The sequence below is a fragment of the Hipposideros armiger genome, unplaced genomic scaffold (genome assembly GCF_001890085.2).
Source record: "Hipposideros armiger isolate ML-2016 unplaced genomic scaffold, ASM189008v1 scaffold_428, whole genome shotgun sequence".
Lineage (NCBI taxonomy): Eukaryota > Metazoa > Chordata > Mammalia > Chiroptera > Hipposideridae > Hipposideros > Hipposideros armiger.
The window spans coordinates 1,043,306-1,061,793 of NW_017731778.1; the positions used below are offsets into that span (position 1 = coordinate 1,043,306).

General features: G+C 36.4%; 1 protein-coding gene across 1 annotated transcript in view; it reads right to left on the reverse strand.

Annotated features, from left to right (window-relative positions):
* L3MBTL4 (L3MBTL histone methyl-lysine binding protein 4) overlaps window positions 1-18,488 on the reverse strand; it is a 484,034-nt gene that overhangs the window by 142,636 nt on the left and 322,910 nt on the right. Inside the window, 1 exon segment of the mRNA XM_019664701.1 lies at window positions 7,871-8,044. Coding sequence (XP_019520246.1) covers window positions 7,871-8,044 — 174 coding nt within the window.

Genomic DNA, 18,488 nt, shown 5'->3' on the forward strand with positions numbered 1-18,488 from the left:
AAAAAATTAACGGAATTTTTTTTTAAAGGGTGACTATATATATATATATATATATATATATATATATATGCCTATTCTGTATAAACAGAAAAATTGTAGGAGAGAAAGACAATCTTAGTCACACACATAACCTTAGGACGCAGCATCGAAGTTCAGGAGTGGGGAGTGAGAAATTATTTTTAAAAACTTCTATAGTACCTGAATTATTGCAGTGGAAATTTTTCATATTTTTATAAGCCTATAACTTATGCTGATTAATGGAGGAAGTTCTGGGTATTATTAATGTTTTTAATTTTTTTCTTTATACTAATGTATATTTTCTAGCTTTCCTATAATACACAAGCATTGCTCTAGTTATGGGAAAATATCCCAGCTTTATTATTTAAATGTTAAATGTCCCAACTTTACTATTTGCAACAAATGAGAAATATTTTAAAGCCAGATTAAGTATACAGATGAGAAAAAATGCCCGGTGGTGCTTGGGCAACAAAATTTTGTTTTTTTTGTGGTGCAAGAGCACCAGCATTTACTTTCTGCAAGGAACCACGAACATTCTAGCACACACTGTTCTACAGCATTTAATTACTAAGAGTCTGGGCCAAGGCAGGATTCCAGAAATCCAAAGATTCACAATAAATTATAAAATGCCTTATGAGAATCAGCTCAGAAAAGTATTTTTAAAGATCATTTTAAGGCATGCATTGGTTATTTTATAACATTTCACCCAAACTGTAACTTTGTTTAGGAAACACAGACTATAATGAAGGTGCCAAAGGAACCAAGGCATTTGGACTCCAATGAGGGCTGAGTCCTTTTATCTCAGTCTCTCTCTATAGTCCTGAGCTGATCTTGACATGACTCATTTCATTTTTAATTTGCAAAATATTCAACAGAACCCTTTTTTTCCCTTAATGGCTTGGATCTGCTATGGTTTTGGAGACCTTAAGATAGGTAATTGCTGAAAGCATTTTAAATGCTACCCTTTCCCCCCTTTTACTGCGTTCATGGCACTTATCACGCACAGTCTGTGACTTTCTCTTCATTTAGGGTTTACTTTTGTTTTACTCTTCCATCTCCTCTACCTGAAACTACACTTGCTGTAGGAATGGCATTGTTTTGTTCACCTTCGTATCCCCAGTACCTAACACACCGCTTGGCAACATTAGAAGCTCCATTACATATTTGCTGATGGAATAATCAACAGGCCCACTGCCAAGTCTGCAAGGACTAGAGCCATCCTGCTCGAGTACAAATCCTCGTCCTGCCAACTTACTAGCTTGGGGTGACTTTCTTATCACCCCAGTGAAAGTTTAATAAGGTTAACAAGCTTAATAAGGACAAGGACTTTTAGTCTGTCTTGTTCACTGCTGAGTCACTAGGTTCGGAAGAGTACCGTTTTTAATATTGGTTACATGGACAAATGTTGAGTGAATGAATGTGTCCAATTTCAGGACCTGACTATGGTCAGGATCCTGAATTCAGCAAGGTAAACATCATTCACGTATTCACATGCCATAAACCAGTCTGTTCTGCAGGAATCTTAGTTCTGAGGTAGGAGGAAGTAGAGAATAGTGAGCAGAAACAACGACCTGGAAGTCAGAGGGCTTGATGTTGCAACTAATGACAGTGTCAATAAGAGAAGTAAATTCTTTGGCTTTAATATCCTTATTTTTATGTTGAAGAAGTTGGCTTAGATAATTTTTTGAGTCCTTTCTCATTGTTAAGCTCCAGGATTGTCACACTTCGCTAGAGGTGTCTCAGTATCCGACTGGAAGTATGGTTTGGGAGGGAGCTGGTTGGGATGGCCTGCAGGTTTCCTGTCCATCCAGCCACAACCCACTGCAGGCTCAGGAGGAGCCTGGGCATCTTGGTGCTTTGATCACTGTTCAATTGATTAAGGGGTCTAATGTAGTTCCAGATGTCTAGTAACATTTCAGACTAAATATATAAAGGTCTAAATTTCTATGTTTGGTACAAAGATGTGTGGTGTCATACACAACTAGAACTGGCCCAATTGCAAGACTTCAACATCAACAATTTTTATAAAAATGGACAAATGATATGGAACTATTATTTAAATAGTCTCTACTATATGCAAGGCCCAGTCATATAGCTATATCTATATCTATCTTATATCTGTGTTTATCTACATCTATGCACCTATTGGGTTGTCAGAAAAGACATGACACATTTTTGCAACGAAAAACATAGAAAAAATACATCATGACTTTTCCGACAACCCAATTTATTAAAAATCAAAGCCTCAGAAGAAACTGAGCTTCTAAGGGGAAAACTAATACACACATACACACATGTATATACATATACATATACATATACATATACATATACATATACATATACATATATATGTGTATATATATATATATATATATATATATATATATATACACATATATATGTCACAAAATACAGTGAATGCTGCTGCCAAGTGTCATCCAACAGAAAGGCAGGGATCCTCAATATGGGAAGCAGTGCGTCAAACTTAGTAACAGTGTCTGACAAGTTTCAACTTGTTTGGTACAGTCAGTCGGGTGTGAGCTAACGCTGAGAAAAGGTGTGTTTGAAAGTGTGCCATAAATCATCCTCATTATGACAATACTCTGTGTCACAGTTCACTTCTGATATATGGCAATTTCTGTCAAATAAAAACATTACGATGTGTCCTCATCTACCTTATTCATGAGATCTTGTGCTGTGCAATTTCTGGCTCTTCCCCAAAGTCAAAATGATCATGAAAGGTAAACATTTACAATTGATTCAGGACATCGAGGCAGCCACAACAGTGCAACTAGACACTCACGAAAGAGGACTTCCAGAACTGCTTCAGAAAGTGGCAAGAATGATGGGATAAGTGTGTTTGAAGCAAGGGGGAGTACTTGAGGGGGATTAATAGTAATGTGTCTTTTACTGTAATAAACTTTTTTTACTTAAACATTCACTGCATGTTTTGATCACACCTCATATAGATGCTTATATATGAATCATTCAACTTAGATTTGCTAAAATCTATAGTATACACAGTAATGAAGAAAAAACCAAAAGCATAATGAAAATTGATTCTTACCCTTTATCAGCCTCTAATTTTTTTGAGAAAATAAGGCACACACACAAAGCAAGTATTAAAAAGATACACACATATAAGCTACAGATGTATAGTTTAGACCAAAAGCACAACTAGTGCTAAGAAAAAGGGAAGGGACTATCTCTTATTTGATCCATCTCTCAGGGCCTAGCACAGTCCCTGGCACATAGGGGTTGCTTAAAATCTATTTCATTTGTTGAGTGCCTACTAAGTGTCTGGCATTATATTAGGCATTAGAAATACAAAGAATTAAAACACAATTTCTATCCTCAAGAAGCTCATATGGGCTGGAACTTCTATAGAAAACTTCAAGACAGAGAGGGGCCTCGGAGAAGGGAGAAGATTCATTAATAAGTAAGATAAGAAGAATAGGAACAAAGGCACTGGAGCAGAAATAAAAAACTTTGTGTTTGATGACAGGGAGTGAGTGGGATACTGAGTAGAGTTTATCTCCTAAAGCAGAGAATTTCTGTGGGAAGGAGTGAGAAAAGGCTGATGGGTTAAAGAAAATCTATTTAATAACTTGGAAAATTAATATGTGGAACAACCAACTCACACTATTTTAGTTCTGCAAATGAACCTCATAGAAGGTATTTATGTTACAGCTAACTTGAGTAGTGGAAATCAACGAATTGGCTCATGGCAATGCAATTTATTATGAAAACCATTAGGGAACTATTCTGCTACATGCCATTTTCTCTGATTATCATAATTTTCCCCAACCCATTTTATCATCAATATAAGCCTTAGGGAAGTGCATAAAATTTATAATATGGCAGGCATTAGGAAAAACAAAGTGAGCTTTATTAGGCATTTTCTTAGATTTTCTTAATAGTGATGATTGAAGATGATAGGCATTTTAACTAATGGTGGTTCTACCAATTGTGTGAATTAGAACATTGCTTTGGGGAGGCAAAATAAGTTATTAAAGAATACTTAGGTGGGTTGGCAATGTCAAAAAAAAAAGTCCTACTCAGGCCTAGGGAAGCCAGCTAACAGATAATATGAGAGGTGGGGGGAGTTGCATTTCAAAGCAATTTTCTTTATGATAAAACTGTTTTAATGAGTATAATTTTATTCCCTTGTTGAAGATAGAAGCCTTTAGTATATTACAATGAAATGGGCTCAAGGTGGAAGATTTTGTATTATATATAGTATAAATAATAATGAACATTTTGGGAGAAACATAGTTAAGATTCTTCTCCTTCAATAGTTCTATTTTCAGAAAATCAGAAATAAATGCATCACAAGATGACCCTGAGAATTCTAGACAGAAGTAGAAATTAGTCTAAATATAAACCCAGCTGAGTATTTTCAAAGTCTTAAATTGTCTTTCTTTTGCTAGCCTAATATAGTTGAAACATGTGTAGCATTTGGAGTCAGGTAATTCTGGATTCAAATCACAACTTTTCTACTGCTTATCTGTGTGATCTTGCACACTTTGCCTCACCTCTCTGAACCTTCGGGTGCTTACATAATAATATCAGAATTAGAATATTTACCACGCATAGGGTAGTTGTGATGGTGAAATAAAATTAACAAGATGATGTATATACATTGTTCAGCACAATGCTTTGCAGCCCAAAGTATGTAATATTAATATTAGTTATTATTTTTGGTGTTACAATTATTAGTTTATTGAGCTAGAATATTCTGGATTTCATAAAAAAACCTATTTTTGGGTGCCAGATCAGCTGCTAGTAAGAATCTCTACTTCCTCACCTGTAACTGGCAATACTATGATGATAATAATGTCTGCTTTGCCTAAATTACAAGATTATGGAAAGCTCCAAAGGTAATGTATGTGACAACTATAAACCGTTAAACAAATTAAAGGTTTTTATCCCCCTAGAGTACATACCCAAATGAAAGACACTCAAGTATAAGGTAATTTGACTACATTTCATGCACCAGGAATATACTACTACTCTGTTAGCCCAAGGAAAAATGAATACCCTTCCCCCACCTCCCACCTCCCACCTTCCCCCATTCCCCCAGCTCCCCCCACACACAGAGTTTTTTAGTAGGGATTACCTATTGTGAATCTGACTCTTTAAAGTTGTATTAACATATAACTTTACTTCTATGAAGGTGAATTTTGTAAACGTCTAGTAGTATATAATCCACTCAAACTTAAAACTTGACCCTCTACTAAGAAAACGTGAACATAAGTATACTATTTCCACTGCTAAATCATGGATACTAAATATTTATTAATAACACTCTCTCCAAAGATTAACATGAAAACAAATGTACTTTTTAAAAAGAAACACAAAACTGGAATGTAGTTAAGGAAAAGTCAAAATTCACTAAATTGCTGGGCAGCATCTAATTGATTTTGGAAGAATGTCAAGAGTTCATTTTATAAATTATTTCTTTATAAAATTATTTCTTCTCAATATATGGAAAAGATGGAATTGAAATAGTCTCCTCCACTTGTATGTGATATCTTGTGATTTTAAGAGTAAAGGTTTGGACTAGAGGAAAGAGAGCCTCAGGAAATTACTACAAGTAAACTGTGAAGAGGGTTAAAATATACTTTATCTGCTCATAATTAGACTACATAGTATTTCTTGTTGACGTCCTGTTCTCTTTTTACCTCACACTGGAATTCTAGACCATGAGCAGAATGTCATAGAGATGGGAATAAGTGAAAGTGGTCACTACTGCCAATACTATTTATTTAAACACTGTTGTGATGATTGGCTAAAAATAAAAATGGACGGGGATAGGAGTGCAAGGATGGTTTTGGTCTTGAGGTTTGAAAGCAAAAGAAGGCTTAAGCATTCAAGACACATGCTGTGTGACACCCGCCCCCCACATGCCCCTACCGCCCCCTGTCCAGCTACTTGCATACTTCTGTGCAAACATGAAATAGGATTTGACAAAACAAGATCATGTGTGATTTTTTTTGCTCAATTATCAACTCACATTCTCTACTTTTTCTATCTGTAGTAATTATGCTTCTCTGATATATTTCAGTGCAAACCCCTTCAAAATAATAAACCCATAACAACATATTGAAAAGAGCAAATTCCTAAGAGGAGTTCAAGACAGGGGAAGCCATATATCTGTGTTGAAAAGAAAGGTTTAACTGACCTCTGCGAGAATATGACAGTGTAATCGTTTTTTAAAGCAGTTCAAAGATCTGCTTAGTCTCTCTGACTTTTGACATTGAGGATGAATGTCTAAAACGTTTACAAGAGAGATTGACTGAGTTTTTATTTGGAAAAAAAGATAACAAAGTAGAACAGAAAGAATAAGGGCAAATGGATGTACTGAAATAAATAAACATTGTTCCTTGGAAAACAGTTTAAAAAAATGAAAAAGAAAAAGTTCTCCCTCACCTAGGAAATGGAAAGGATGCTCAGGCTCTCAGCTACTTAGAGTTGTAAACAGTGTGGGTGTGAAGAGCAGTAAAGAACAACTAGACCCTGTGAAGTTTCAACAAGAGTAGCGGGTGTCTAACAAATACTAAAAATGCAAGATACAGCTACAGAAATAGAGAGGCGTGTGTATCCACAGGAAATAGATCCTGAGAAAGAGGAGAGCTGAGCAGCACAAATCATGTGCACAGTGATCAATATCAAAATAAGCTATTTAACAAAAATGAAATGTCACCCAAATTCTCAGTAACAACATTTGCAAGAAAAAGGGGAAAAAAAACACATTTCAGGATGTAAAATCCATGTGAAAAATGTATCCTAGGAGACAAATCCTCCCAATGCACAGGTCTCCCCTTGGAGGTAAAGGAGCACACTTGTTGGGACTGGCGGTGTCAATGGGCAGAAAGCTGTTCGGGTGGAAACTCTCCTCCCATAGCCACAGCGAGAGGCATGCGAATCTTCCTTTTACACCTTCCCAATGAAAAGAGTAGGGCTCTAGAGGTTTAGGAGAAACAGCAGGCTCTCAAACAGCAGCTTGGTCAAAAGGGCATAGAGAGGGACTCCTGTCCTTTAGGGCTTGAACATGTGTGCCTGCAGAGGGGTCTGAAAAAACATCCACTTCTCACTTCTCTGTCTAGGTTTCCTTGGCTCCATCTCTGTGTGGTCTCCAATTATTTACTTAGTGTGAGATTTTTCTCTGTTTATAATTCACAACATGGAGATGGGTGCTCTCTCACAGAAAAGATGTTATTTTTGATTAATTACTCATGTAGGTTAAAAATATCAAATAAGGTTGCATTTGCAGCTCTTTAGAAAATGATTATATGTAAATAAAAATTGAAATCTGATACTTAAAAGGTTAAGTTTACATATAGGAACTAAAGGATGATGTGTTATCAGTAAATCAAAATGAAACCTATTCAGAGTACAATGAAATTGTATGTGAGGTGCATTTGGATTAAAGATGACCAAGCCAAGTAACATGAAAGAAAGGAAATCCAGATATAACTGAGTAGATACAAATACTTGGCCATGTGCCAAAAGAGATACCATCCATAAAATAATTCCAAAGAATAAAGAAGTTGTCAAGGTGCAATGGAATTTTATAGAATTTTGTAGATGAGATATGCTTTCTATTGCTTACATGTAATATACACATTTGGAAAAAGATAAATTCAAATTTTTGAGGATGAATTAAAATGGTTTTTAAATGAAGATCAAGGCTTAGATAAATTCTATGAGCCACTGAACACAACAATATCCAGAAATAAAAATAATTGTTCAAAGAAATATCAGGAATTATTACTACCAACAAATTTGTTCTTTTACTATTCTACATGGTTTACTTTGTAGTTCATATTTTCAAAAAGTTCCTTACCTGGGCTGACTGTTCACCTTTTCATGTTTTCCACTGAAGTTAAAACTACAGGGGTTTTTCAATTTTGAATGTGAAGAGTCTAATTCCAAATTTGCCTGTGTTTGTTCTGTGAGACGATCCTGGAGTGTTGCCTCCTTTTTCAAGTTCATGTCCGAATACGGGCAGCCAAGAGCACTGGTTTGTAATAAAATGAGAGCACAGTCTTCAGTTTATAGTGATAAATCAGTGATCCACTGTCATTGGAACAGACCTACATTCTAATATTTAAAAACTGAATACAGACATTCTTCTTTCATTGAACACATTCAAATAAGTTTCTTTTCACATTGCCCTTTGAGAAAATCTCAGGTTCTAAACACTGGTCAACAGATTATTATAGGTAATGAGTTATTCAGAACATATGGTTTTTACAATTTTGAAAACTTAAAAATCTAAGAATAACATACAGCAATGAAAATGTTATATAAACAGTTGACTCAAAGCTTCCTCCAATATTTATGCTTTGATTTGACTATATCACAAAATATTATGATTAACTAAAATATTTACTAGTATCAGAGAATACTATGCTTTTATTTCTTAACATTTATATATCCAGAAACATTGTATCTGGATTCTGTTTAATCCTCCTGAAAGTTGCTAGGAAGTTTTGGGTTTGAATGTGAAGGGACACTTGTAGGTGAAAAAGGAGAGAGAGGCTGCAGTCAAGGCTGAATGCGGGGTCCTGGATCTGGTTGGAGCCTAACAGCAGGCTCGGGCAGAAGGATCGGCCAGGACAAATAATCTGGTTCTTTCTATAGGCTGACTGATTATCCCTCTTAGATTTCTGTGCCCACATCCCTGTCTACAAAGAAGCCCCAAATCTCTGCTTCTGTTAGGAATGGGGCAGCCACTGTCACTGAAAGCACAGGTGTGACAGGAGTCACCCGCGTACAGCCCTGGGTAAGATATTTCATGCCAGATCCTCAGTTTCTCTCCAGTGAAACAGAAAACTGGATCCAACTCATAATGGCTGTTGTGACCATAAATCTCTCTCCTCTCTCTCTCTCTCTGTCTCTCTCTCTCTCTGTCTCTCTCTCTCTCTCTGTCTCTCTCTCTCTCTCTCTCCCTCTCTCACACACACACACCATTAAATGGTACCTGCTATAATTAGCACAAGGTTATCATCATCGGCATCTAGGGGAGCATGTAGGCAAATGCATTAATATTTAGGCAGTTGGTTCTTTTTTAGGAATCCACTTGCAATTTACTGTAAATTTGCTGACACGTGGTACATAATAAATTCTTTCTGAATATGTGAAAGCTTTCTTTTGTTATAGTAAGATCATGATAAAATCAGAGACCAAAGCAGTTTTTCCTCTATTTTAAAGTAGATTGACAACATGGATGGATCTTGAGATTATTATGCTAAGTGAAATAAGTCAGACAGAAAATGTCAAGAACCATATGACTTCACTCATATGTGGGATATAAAACTGAAAACAACAATGGAACAAGACAAACAAATGAACAAAAACTCGTAGACACAGGCAATGGTTTAGTGGTTACCAGAGGGGAAGGGGAAGGGGGTGGTAGATGAGGGTAAAAGGGGTTAAATATATGGTTATGGAAGGAGAACTGACTCTGGATGGTGAGCACACAATGTGACATATAGATGATGTATTACAGAATTGTACACTTGAAACCTATGTAACTTTACTAACCATTGTCAGCCCAATCAACTTTAATTTAAAAAAAAAAGTAGATTGAGTTTTCCAGGGAGAACTTATAAGCAATCTAACCTCAGAGGGACTTTAGTACCAACCTGTATTTGGAATTTGGGATGGTGGTTAGAATGACACCAGCCTATCTCAGCATGCCCGGGTAAATCTGTACTGACATTACGATGAATCAGCAGCCTTTGCTACAAACAGAAGTGCCCCTTTACATGCATTTCCTATAATGTGTAATAATTGGCATCGATTTTTAGTTTATTCATTAATTCAGTTATTGATTTAGCAACCCATTAACTGAGCATCTGCTACATGCTAGGCACTTTAGAGTATATAAATCTAGTGAAGTTAAGGCATATATACCAATAAATACAATTTATAATAAGAACAAAAACCTATCCATATGGAGTGTATACTATAGGTCCATTACAATTCAAGGTGTTTTACATATATTATTTCTAATATCTAATACAAAATACACAAAGACGGTATTAATGTATTTATTTTACAGGTGAGAAAACAGGCTCACACAGTATAAGCAACTTTCCCAAAGTTGCCTGGCAGTTTCTTGGGAAGCCTCAAAATAGATTACTTAATTATTAGCACCAATCAGGTGGGCAGATGTGGGACAAGGTTTGTTAACATTAAAACAAACAAACAAGCAAATGAAATATGAAGGAAACTGTGGCATAATTCTTGTACAAAAAGAAGCCAAGGCAGGTATTTACAGGGTAAAGCAGTACTTGGTTTGAATGGTTCATGGCTAGGTGAACACATGTCAGCATATGCTAGTACTGTGTGAGAAGTGAAGATATGATAAAATACTGTTTCCAGTAAAAACATAGCAGAAGTGATTTGTTTAAGCTGCAGCATACAAGATTTAAGGGAGATTTAAGAAAGAACTTTCTGCAGATAAAAGTTGAAAGGACGTAAGCTAACCTAAGGGAGATTGGGTAATATTTATTTCAAGCACAGCCGAGCTTTCCTTAAGTTACTATTACTCAGAAGCTTTGCTGTTCATGTAATATATGCTCCCAATTCTAGATTTTTTAAAAAACCCCATTATTGTGAATTTTCCTAATTTCATATCATCACTGAACATGACTCAGGCTGCACGACATTAATGCTCTCTCTTCCTAAGGCTTATTTGTCCAGTATTGTAGACAGCTCTTGCTCAGTATTTAAGTTGAGAGAAGTTTTATTTATCTGCATTCATAAGTCAGTCCCTTCAGTCATTGAAATCATTTGACTATTCCCTAATTTCATTCTAGCCCCTCTTTGTCTCTTGGGTGCTAAGGTATGAAAACTCGATGGAATGCCCCAAGCGTCACTAGAATGAAATATTTCCTGATTCTGCTAGGCATGTGAGAACGTCTCTTCAGATTATATGGATCAGAATAATGTGTGAAGTTCAAAATAATATATTAAATGACAAAAACATACTTTTCAGAAGAAATGCTGGTGAAAACTTGAAAGAAGATAATGATGGGAGATAAAAGAATGTACAAAAGAAGTGGGGATGAAGGGGCTTTCAAATATAATTGCACCGTTTTCAACCTGGGTTCTGCTGTGAACAAGTTTCTGTCCTGCAACAGTGTGCCTTACTTGCATTCTTTGCAGAGAAATAGTTGTGTTAAATAGACAGCATCACAAACTTTGGCCCGACTTCCTGCAAATGCGGACATCATGTGTATGTGCATGCAAGTGTGTGTGTGAGTGTGTGTGTGTGTGTGTGTGTGTGTAAGGGCATGCATGATTCTGCACAAATCTATACACACAGAAAAAAAAAACAATTGAAGTGGTTGTCCTAAGTGAGATTAAACCATTTAAACCTTACTTTTAATTCAGCCAAATACTGGGGAGGAGGGGGAATGGTTCTGAAGACAGTCTCTTTAGAAATTTGTTGACATAAGCTGAAATTTCTATGACTTAAAGCTCTGTTGGTTAGGAGTAAAATGTCGATTTATGACTGAGAGGGAAATACCATATTCAAATTTCGCTCATTATAGACAGAGATAAGTGTAAAAACTTCAGGCTGAAGTCCTGAGCAGCAATGTCTTGTAGGAGACATGGTTCTTTTTTATTTTTTATTTATTTTATTTTTTTTTTATTGTTAGTTTCAGGTGTACAGAACAATGCAATAGTTACCCTTTTCACCCTCACAAAGTAACAACCCCCCTCCCCCCATCCACTGCCCTCCTACCCCCAATATCATGCTTATCTATTACAATTCCATTGAATCCGTTCCAGCACTCTACTCCGTGTCCCGAGGTTATATGTATATATAATTATAGTTGACATACAGTATTATTCAACATCAGTTTCAGAAATACAATGCGGTGGTCAGGCCTCTACATCAACTATGAAGTGGACTCCCCAAAAGGGCATTGGTCCATCTGGCCCCCTAAGAAATGCTTACAACGTTATTGATTGTATTCCTCGGACTGTCTTTTTCTATCCCTGAGGCCATATTGCAATTACCAATTTGTATGAGACATGGTTCTTTTGAACGAGCAGGCCATTCCCCCATCTTTCCTTAATTCAACTTGTTTGTAGTTTGCAGGAAAAGAAAAAAGAGACAGCAAGTACTATTAGGTTGGCCCATATGAAAGTGCAGTTTTAAAAAATCAGAGGCAAGTCAAACATCAGGAATTTCATATTGTTCAATTGAATAATTTATAAAAAATGTCAGCTGCAAGTGCATCAAAGGCAAATCAGATGAACAGAGGGTAAATGCTAAATAAGCAAAAACTGCTAGAAACTTGCTGACAAACTTTTGAAAGAGATTTTTTTGACAGACCTAAAACTGAGATCCTAGTAGTCCTCTCACTTCATAAATAGAAGGAAACAAAAATAACTGCAATTAAAACTACTAGTTTTGCTTTTTCAAATATTTAAGTATAATTTTTAACATGTGAGGATCAATGGAAACATAAACTCTCAGTACAATTTTTCCCCTTAAAAATCTGCCTGTACACCTTTGAAGAGCAGCGTTCTGACTGTTGCTCTATCTTTGAGTTGTGATGAGGGTGGGGATGGGGATGGGGTTGGGGTTGGAGGAGGCAGTATGAACAGGTGATGCCAAATCACTGCTTTTTGTGTCAAGCCTGGCCTCTGAATTCTCCTTCCTTCCTTCTACAGCAGGGGTATGTAGTTCCACAGGTTGGTGTAGTCTCCCCATATTCCTAGGACCAATCCTGATCTGAGGCTGGAGCTAAGTTGTTAAACCCGCATGTTTAAAGTCCAAAGGTCCAAACCTGAAGCATGAACCAGTTCTGATACCTGTGCTTAGGCGTTGTTGATGAGAGGCATCACTACGCAGGACTATTTGCTCCTAGTCCTCTAGCTTGGCATCCTTGTTCCTAAATTCCTTGTCTGCTGCCATGACTAGAATTCAGAGCCCTACTGGGTTGAAAGCTCTCCATTCCTACCTTGCTCTTGCCAGCCCCTGCCCATGACAAGTCCTCTGCCTCCTAATCCCAACCTAAGAAGTGAGGGTCCACTTCCCAGATACCACCTGGCTAGTCTTTCATGTACTTCTCACCACCCTGAGTTATTCTGTTACTGTGCTTTGCCCACTAATTGGGATCCCTTCCTTCTTTTTGGATTCTTGTCAGCTGGCCCCAATTCCAAGAGTCTAGATGATGACTACTGATTGCAAAACCCCTTGGACACCGATTCTGCTCATCCAACTATATTATCATCTTGAATCAATCATGTGTTCATTTTATCATACTCGAACAGCAAATTTGGTTCCTGTTTCTCTCTGATTACCTCGCTGTGCTGAAAGTAATGGGCCATGCATACTCTGTCAAATCCTGGGGGGTGGACAGTTTGGACTATGAGGTTTTAACTAAGTTGTCACAACTTACCTAACGTTAGCTTCTCAACCAGTTTGTGGCTACACTGTCAGGATGGCCAGAAGGGGGACCAGAGTCCAAGGCCAGTCCTTTCATCTCGCTTCTAGCAGCCCGTCATGCTCTAAATCCTGTCTTGTCCCAAGTACTGATTATCATTTTCTCTGTATGACATGACATTAAAAAGTTAGGAAGCATTACCAATTTAAGCAAAATGGCATAAATGAAATAGCCCCTTGAGTGCTGTACTTCAAAACATGAATTAAAAAGGCAGAGATCAGCAGTATTTCAGGAAGAGTGCCAAATAATTGACAACTGTTCTCCTCATCCTGAAAGTGAAATCATCCAAAATACAAGGTGTAATAAAAACAATACGGTAAATGTTTAAATTAAAAAAAAATATTACAGGAAAAGACACATTGCCATTAATCCCCTTCAAAATACTCCCCCTCACTTTGAACATCCTTATCCCATTGTTCTTGACACTTTCTGAAGCAGTTCTGGAAGTCCTCTTTCATGAGTGTCTTTAGTTGCGCTGTCGTGGCTGCCTCGATGTCCTGAATCATTTTGACTTTGGGGAAGAGCCAGAAGTCACATGGGGCCAGATCCGGTGGATAAGGACACACCGCGATGCTTTTATTTGACATAAATTGCATACCAGAAGCGAAGCGTGACACAGAGCATTGTCATGATGGAGGATGAAATGTAAAGACATTCATGAAAGAGGACTTCCAGAACTTCAGAAAGTGGCAAGAACAAGGGGATAAGTGTGTTAGAAGTGAGGGAGGTTAGGGGGGGGATATTTTGAGGGGGATTAATGACAATGTTTTTTACTGTAACAAATTTTTTTTATTTAAACATTCACCATATCTTTTGATCACTCCTCCTAGGCAAGTAGCTCCCAGGAGGAGCCCTGATCCAGGAATATGCCCTCATAGGGCCCAGGAATTAGGGATATAGTTAGACTCTAAAGAGTTTTCTAATGCAATTAACCCACCCCTCGATGAGGCCCATTGTATACTTTAGTCTCAATCACTTTATTAGCCAATTATATTCTTTTCCTTCTAAGACCTAGATAAGATGACAAAAAGACTCATATCTTAGCTGGGAGGTTAGATTCTACAAATCTCTTCATCTATCTTCAAAGCTCAAAGAATTACTTGTTGGCATGGGTGGGAGCAGCATTTTATTTGGAAGTGTTCATGGAAGAGATGGTCTGAGGGGTTTGCCTCTCAGAAACAAAGAGTAGCAGGGAAGTGCTGAATGGCTGCCTCTGTCAGATCATAAGAGAGGGCACTGTGACTTGACAGAGAAAGGGGTTCAGCAAGAAAATGGGAGGGAATGAGGTCAATAAATGCTGCCTGCCTTGCAGTTCGGCCTTGGGCCCTGATGATGACAAGGGCTCCATCCTGTTGGCAGATGCCAGCATAAAGCAGCACTCCCACCTCGCCCCATGTTGGTTCCCAGTAGATAACTCACTCTTTTTCAGTCTTTAATATGTCGGAAGTTTAAACTTACACCATATAAGATGTTAAATTAATACCTTTTATTTGTGAAACATACTGATTACTGAAATGCAGATTACTACAATATAGAGTACCTATAATACTTCCCACAGAAACTTTTAAAAACTAACGTATGACTTAAACTCTTGCTGATTTTACTTCTAAGATGATTAAGAGCAAGTACAAATGATACATGTTGGAATACAGACCAGGAAGGAAGAACCATTGTAGTATTTTAATATCTACTGAAGCTGTAACACCATTTCTATTATATTGTTCTCAACATAGAGATGGGCAAAACCCAACTGATAACATATAAGATTCTAAGGTCTCGGGGTTAATTTTCTTCCAATTTCTGTGGCCTTAAAATGAGGTTACCCAAGACATATTATGGGTAAATTTTCTCTGATTCTGAGTAACTTTGTCCATAAAATAGCTAGTACCTTAACTGTCACTAAAATTGTTAGAAAACTTAATGTACACAGTAAGAAGAGATATGTACACAGTACTGAGATATGATTGACTTAAAAAGCTACACATATTTAAGGTATACAACCTGATGAGCTTGGGGATAAGGATACACCTGTGAAACCATCACCATCATCAAGGTCATAAATATATGCATCACATCTCAAAGTTTCTTCCTGCCCACTTTATTATTCATTTTTTAATTCATTTTATTATTCATTTAAGTGGTGAGAACACTTAATGTAAGATCTATCTTCTTAGTAAATTTTAAGTATACAAAACAGTATTGTTAGCTATAGGCCCTATGCTGAACAGATCTTCAGGATTTATTTATCTTGCATAACTGAAACTTTGTACCCTTTAACAATCACCCATTTCCCTCACACACCCAACCCCTGGCATCCACCATTCTACTCTGCTTTTATGAGTCTATTTTAGACTCCACATTTAAGTTGGTATCAGCCAGTATTTGTCTTCCTGTGTCTGGCTTATTCACTTAGCATAATGACCTCCAGGTCCATCTATGTTATGGAAAATGGCAGATGTCCTTCTTTTTAAAAGCTGAGTAATATTCTGTTGTATGTATATACCACAATTTTTTATCCATTCATCTGATGATGGATATTTAGGTTGTTTCCATATCTTTCCTGTTGTGAATAGTGTTGCAATGAGCATGGGAGTGTAGGTATTTCTTTGAAATCTTTATTTCAATTCCTTTGGATAACACCCACCATGGGATTGCTGGATGATATGGTTTTACTTTTAAGTTTTTGAAGAACCTCCATAATGTTTTCTACCACCAACCCTCACCCTCTGCAGTTCACGGTTTCCTTATATGTAATATGAAAATAGCATTCTACTTACTCTTTCAAGGTCAGGATTACACTGGGTGAAGAGTGCTAGTATAATACCTGGCCTGTGTGCATTCAATAAAGGCTGTTTCTTTCCAACCCTAATTTATCCCTCTATAACTCATATTTCTGTTAGTCATAGAAATTCAATGTCACATTTCAGATGCATTTTAGAAAAAAGGATCCATTCTTTCTTTCCTTGCTTCTACTTGTTATAAATGTATGCTCTTAGTGCCAAGTTGAAATTCTTTTTGTATGGCATTCAAAGACCCCCTTGATCTGCCCCAGGCTGCCTTTCAAGTCATCTCTGCCTTTACTACCCAGAAAACATATGCTCTGGTCACATCAGAATAATCAAGACTCCTTAGATTTAAAACACACTTTCCAAATTTTATGAATATTTATCTCATCATATTATTTGTATATGTATCCATCTTCTTTACTATAAGTTTCTTAAAATCAAAAGCCATAATTGTTCATATCAGAGTGAACTGAGTAAAGTTGGGCTATCTTGTACTGCAGCGCCTCAGAAGCATATCAATTTCTAAAGATATAACAATCATATATAACAGTCATTTATCATACATATAATTTATTTATTTATAGATGCTACTCAGATTGATGCTAAGCAAGATTTCAGGCATAAAACCCAGAAAAAAGACTTGCATATCTCAATCAGCACAGAACTGCTCTCAATCTCTCATCTTACCACCTTAATCAATGTCCCCAAACTCAGCCCAGTGGGTTCTCCTCTTTCCAGTCTCCCTATTTAGCTATCTCAGATTGAATCCTTCCCCTGAGGAGCTACTTCTGTCCTTATAGAAAAATTAATCTAGCCTTTTTCCCTTTCTGGCATTTCTACCCACTGTCCAGATGCAATAATGGCCCAGCTGCAGAGGTAGAGAACCAGCCCCTTCCTGGGGAAGAACCAGTCCTTATCACCATTTAGCCTACTAGGCTCCTGATGTGGTTTTCAAAATATTCATAAATTTGAAACTGATAAAAGACTAGAATGCATGCTAAGAATATCAACCCTGTTGGTGTACAAAAAAAATAGATAAGAATTAAATGCAATCTCCATTTATTTTTGTTTCATTGGAGATAGTGAACTTAGTCATTTCGTTAATGTCTATTCTAATATCAAAAAGTCAAATCCAACATAACTTGGTATGCATTAGGAGCTACCCTTTAATTGAGTGTATATAAAAATATTATCTGAACTGTTCTGTTATAGGTAATATTTTAAGTAAACTAGACAGGGAAGGAAAAATGTATCAAGAGTAAAAGTTCAAGTGTGTGTGTGTGTGTGTGTGTGTGTGTGTTTATTCTTCTTTCCTCTAAAGTATTTTAGTGTATGGTTACCAGAAACTTTCAAAGTATAAATTATTCTAAAGGAATGTGATAGTATACTAAGTAACACACTAATAACCTTTAAAATTTTATGCTGAAACCAGCTTAGTGTATTAAGTAAGTAATTTGTGTAATCTATGCATGGAGAAGATCTGATGAGAAGAATCTCCAGTTTGAAAATTTCCAATAGAATACTATCTACATAATTAACATTAAGCAGTACAAACATTAAACAAAAAAAGCAATTAACATGCTGAAATATTAATACAATCAAAACAAAATTACAGTGATAAATTTGTGTTTCTACTATTGCAACTAACGCTTTTGTTACTATGTACAAATTCTTTTCACCCTTTTACTTGTCAAGTGAATTATCATTTGGAATATTCTAGCTTGAAATACATTTAATTTCTGCAAAGGTCTTTGAAATATATTTTTCCTCTTTTTATAAATATGCATTGTTTTAAAATAAAATTTCACTCAGAAGTAAAAGCACTTTTCAGGACAGCTATCCAAAGGGCACCTGGAGTATAACTCAAATCAAAAATGCTCCAAGCACAATTAAAAAAAAGTTATCCATACATTAAAGGTATATATTTTGGCCATGGATTATAATGAAATAAATCCATCTTTTATATGGCTTTGAGTTCAATATACTTAATTTAAATGAAATTGCAAAAATTTATCTGGATATGCATGAAGATATATTTAGATATGTATATATTTATATATACTCACAAACATCTAATAACCTTGTGTTAAATGCTAATATTGACTCAGTGTCAACAGGACATTTAGGTGTTGTTTGGGGATGCTCTTTCTCAAAGTGATAAATTCACAGTTGACTTGACAAACCTATGAGCTAAGATTAGGAG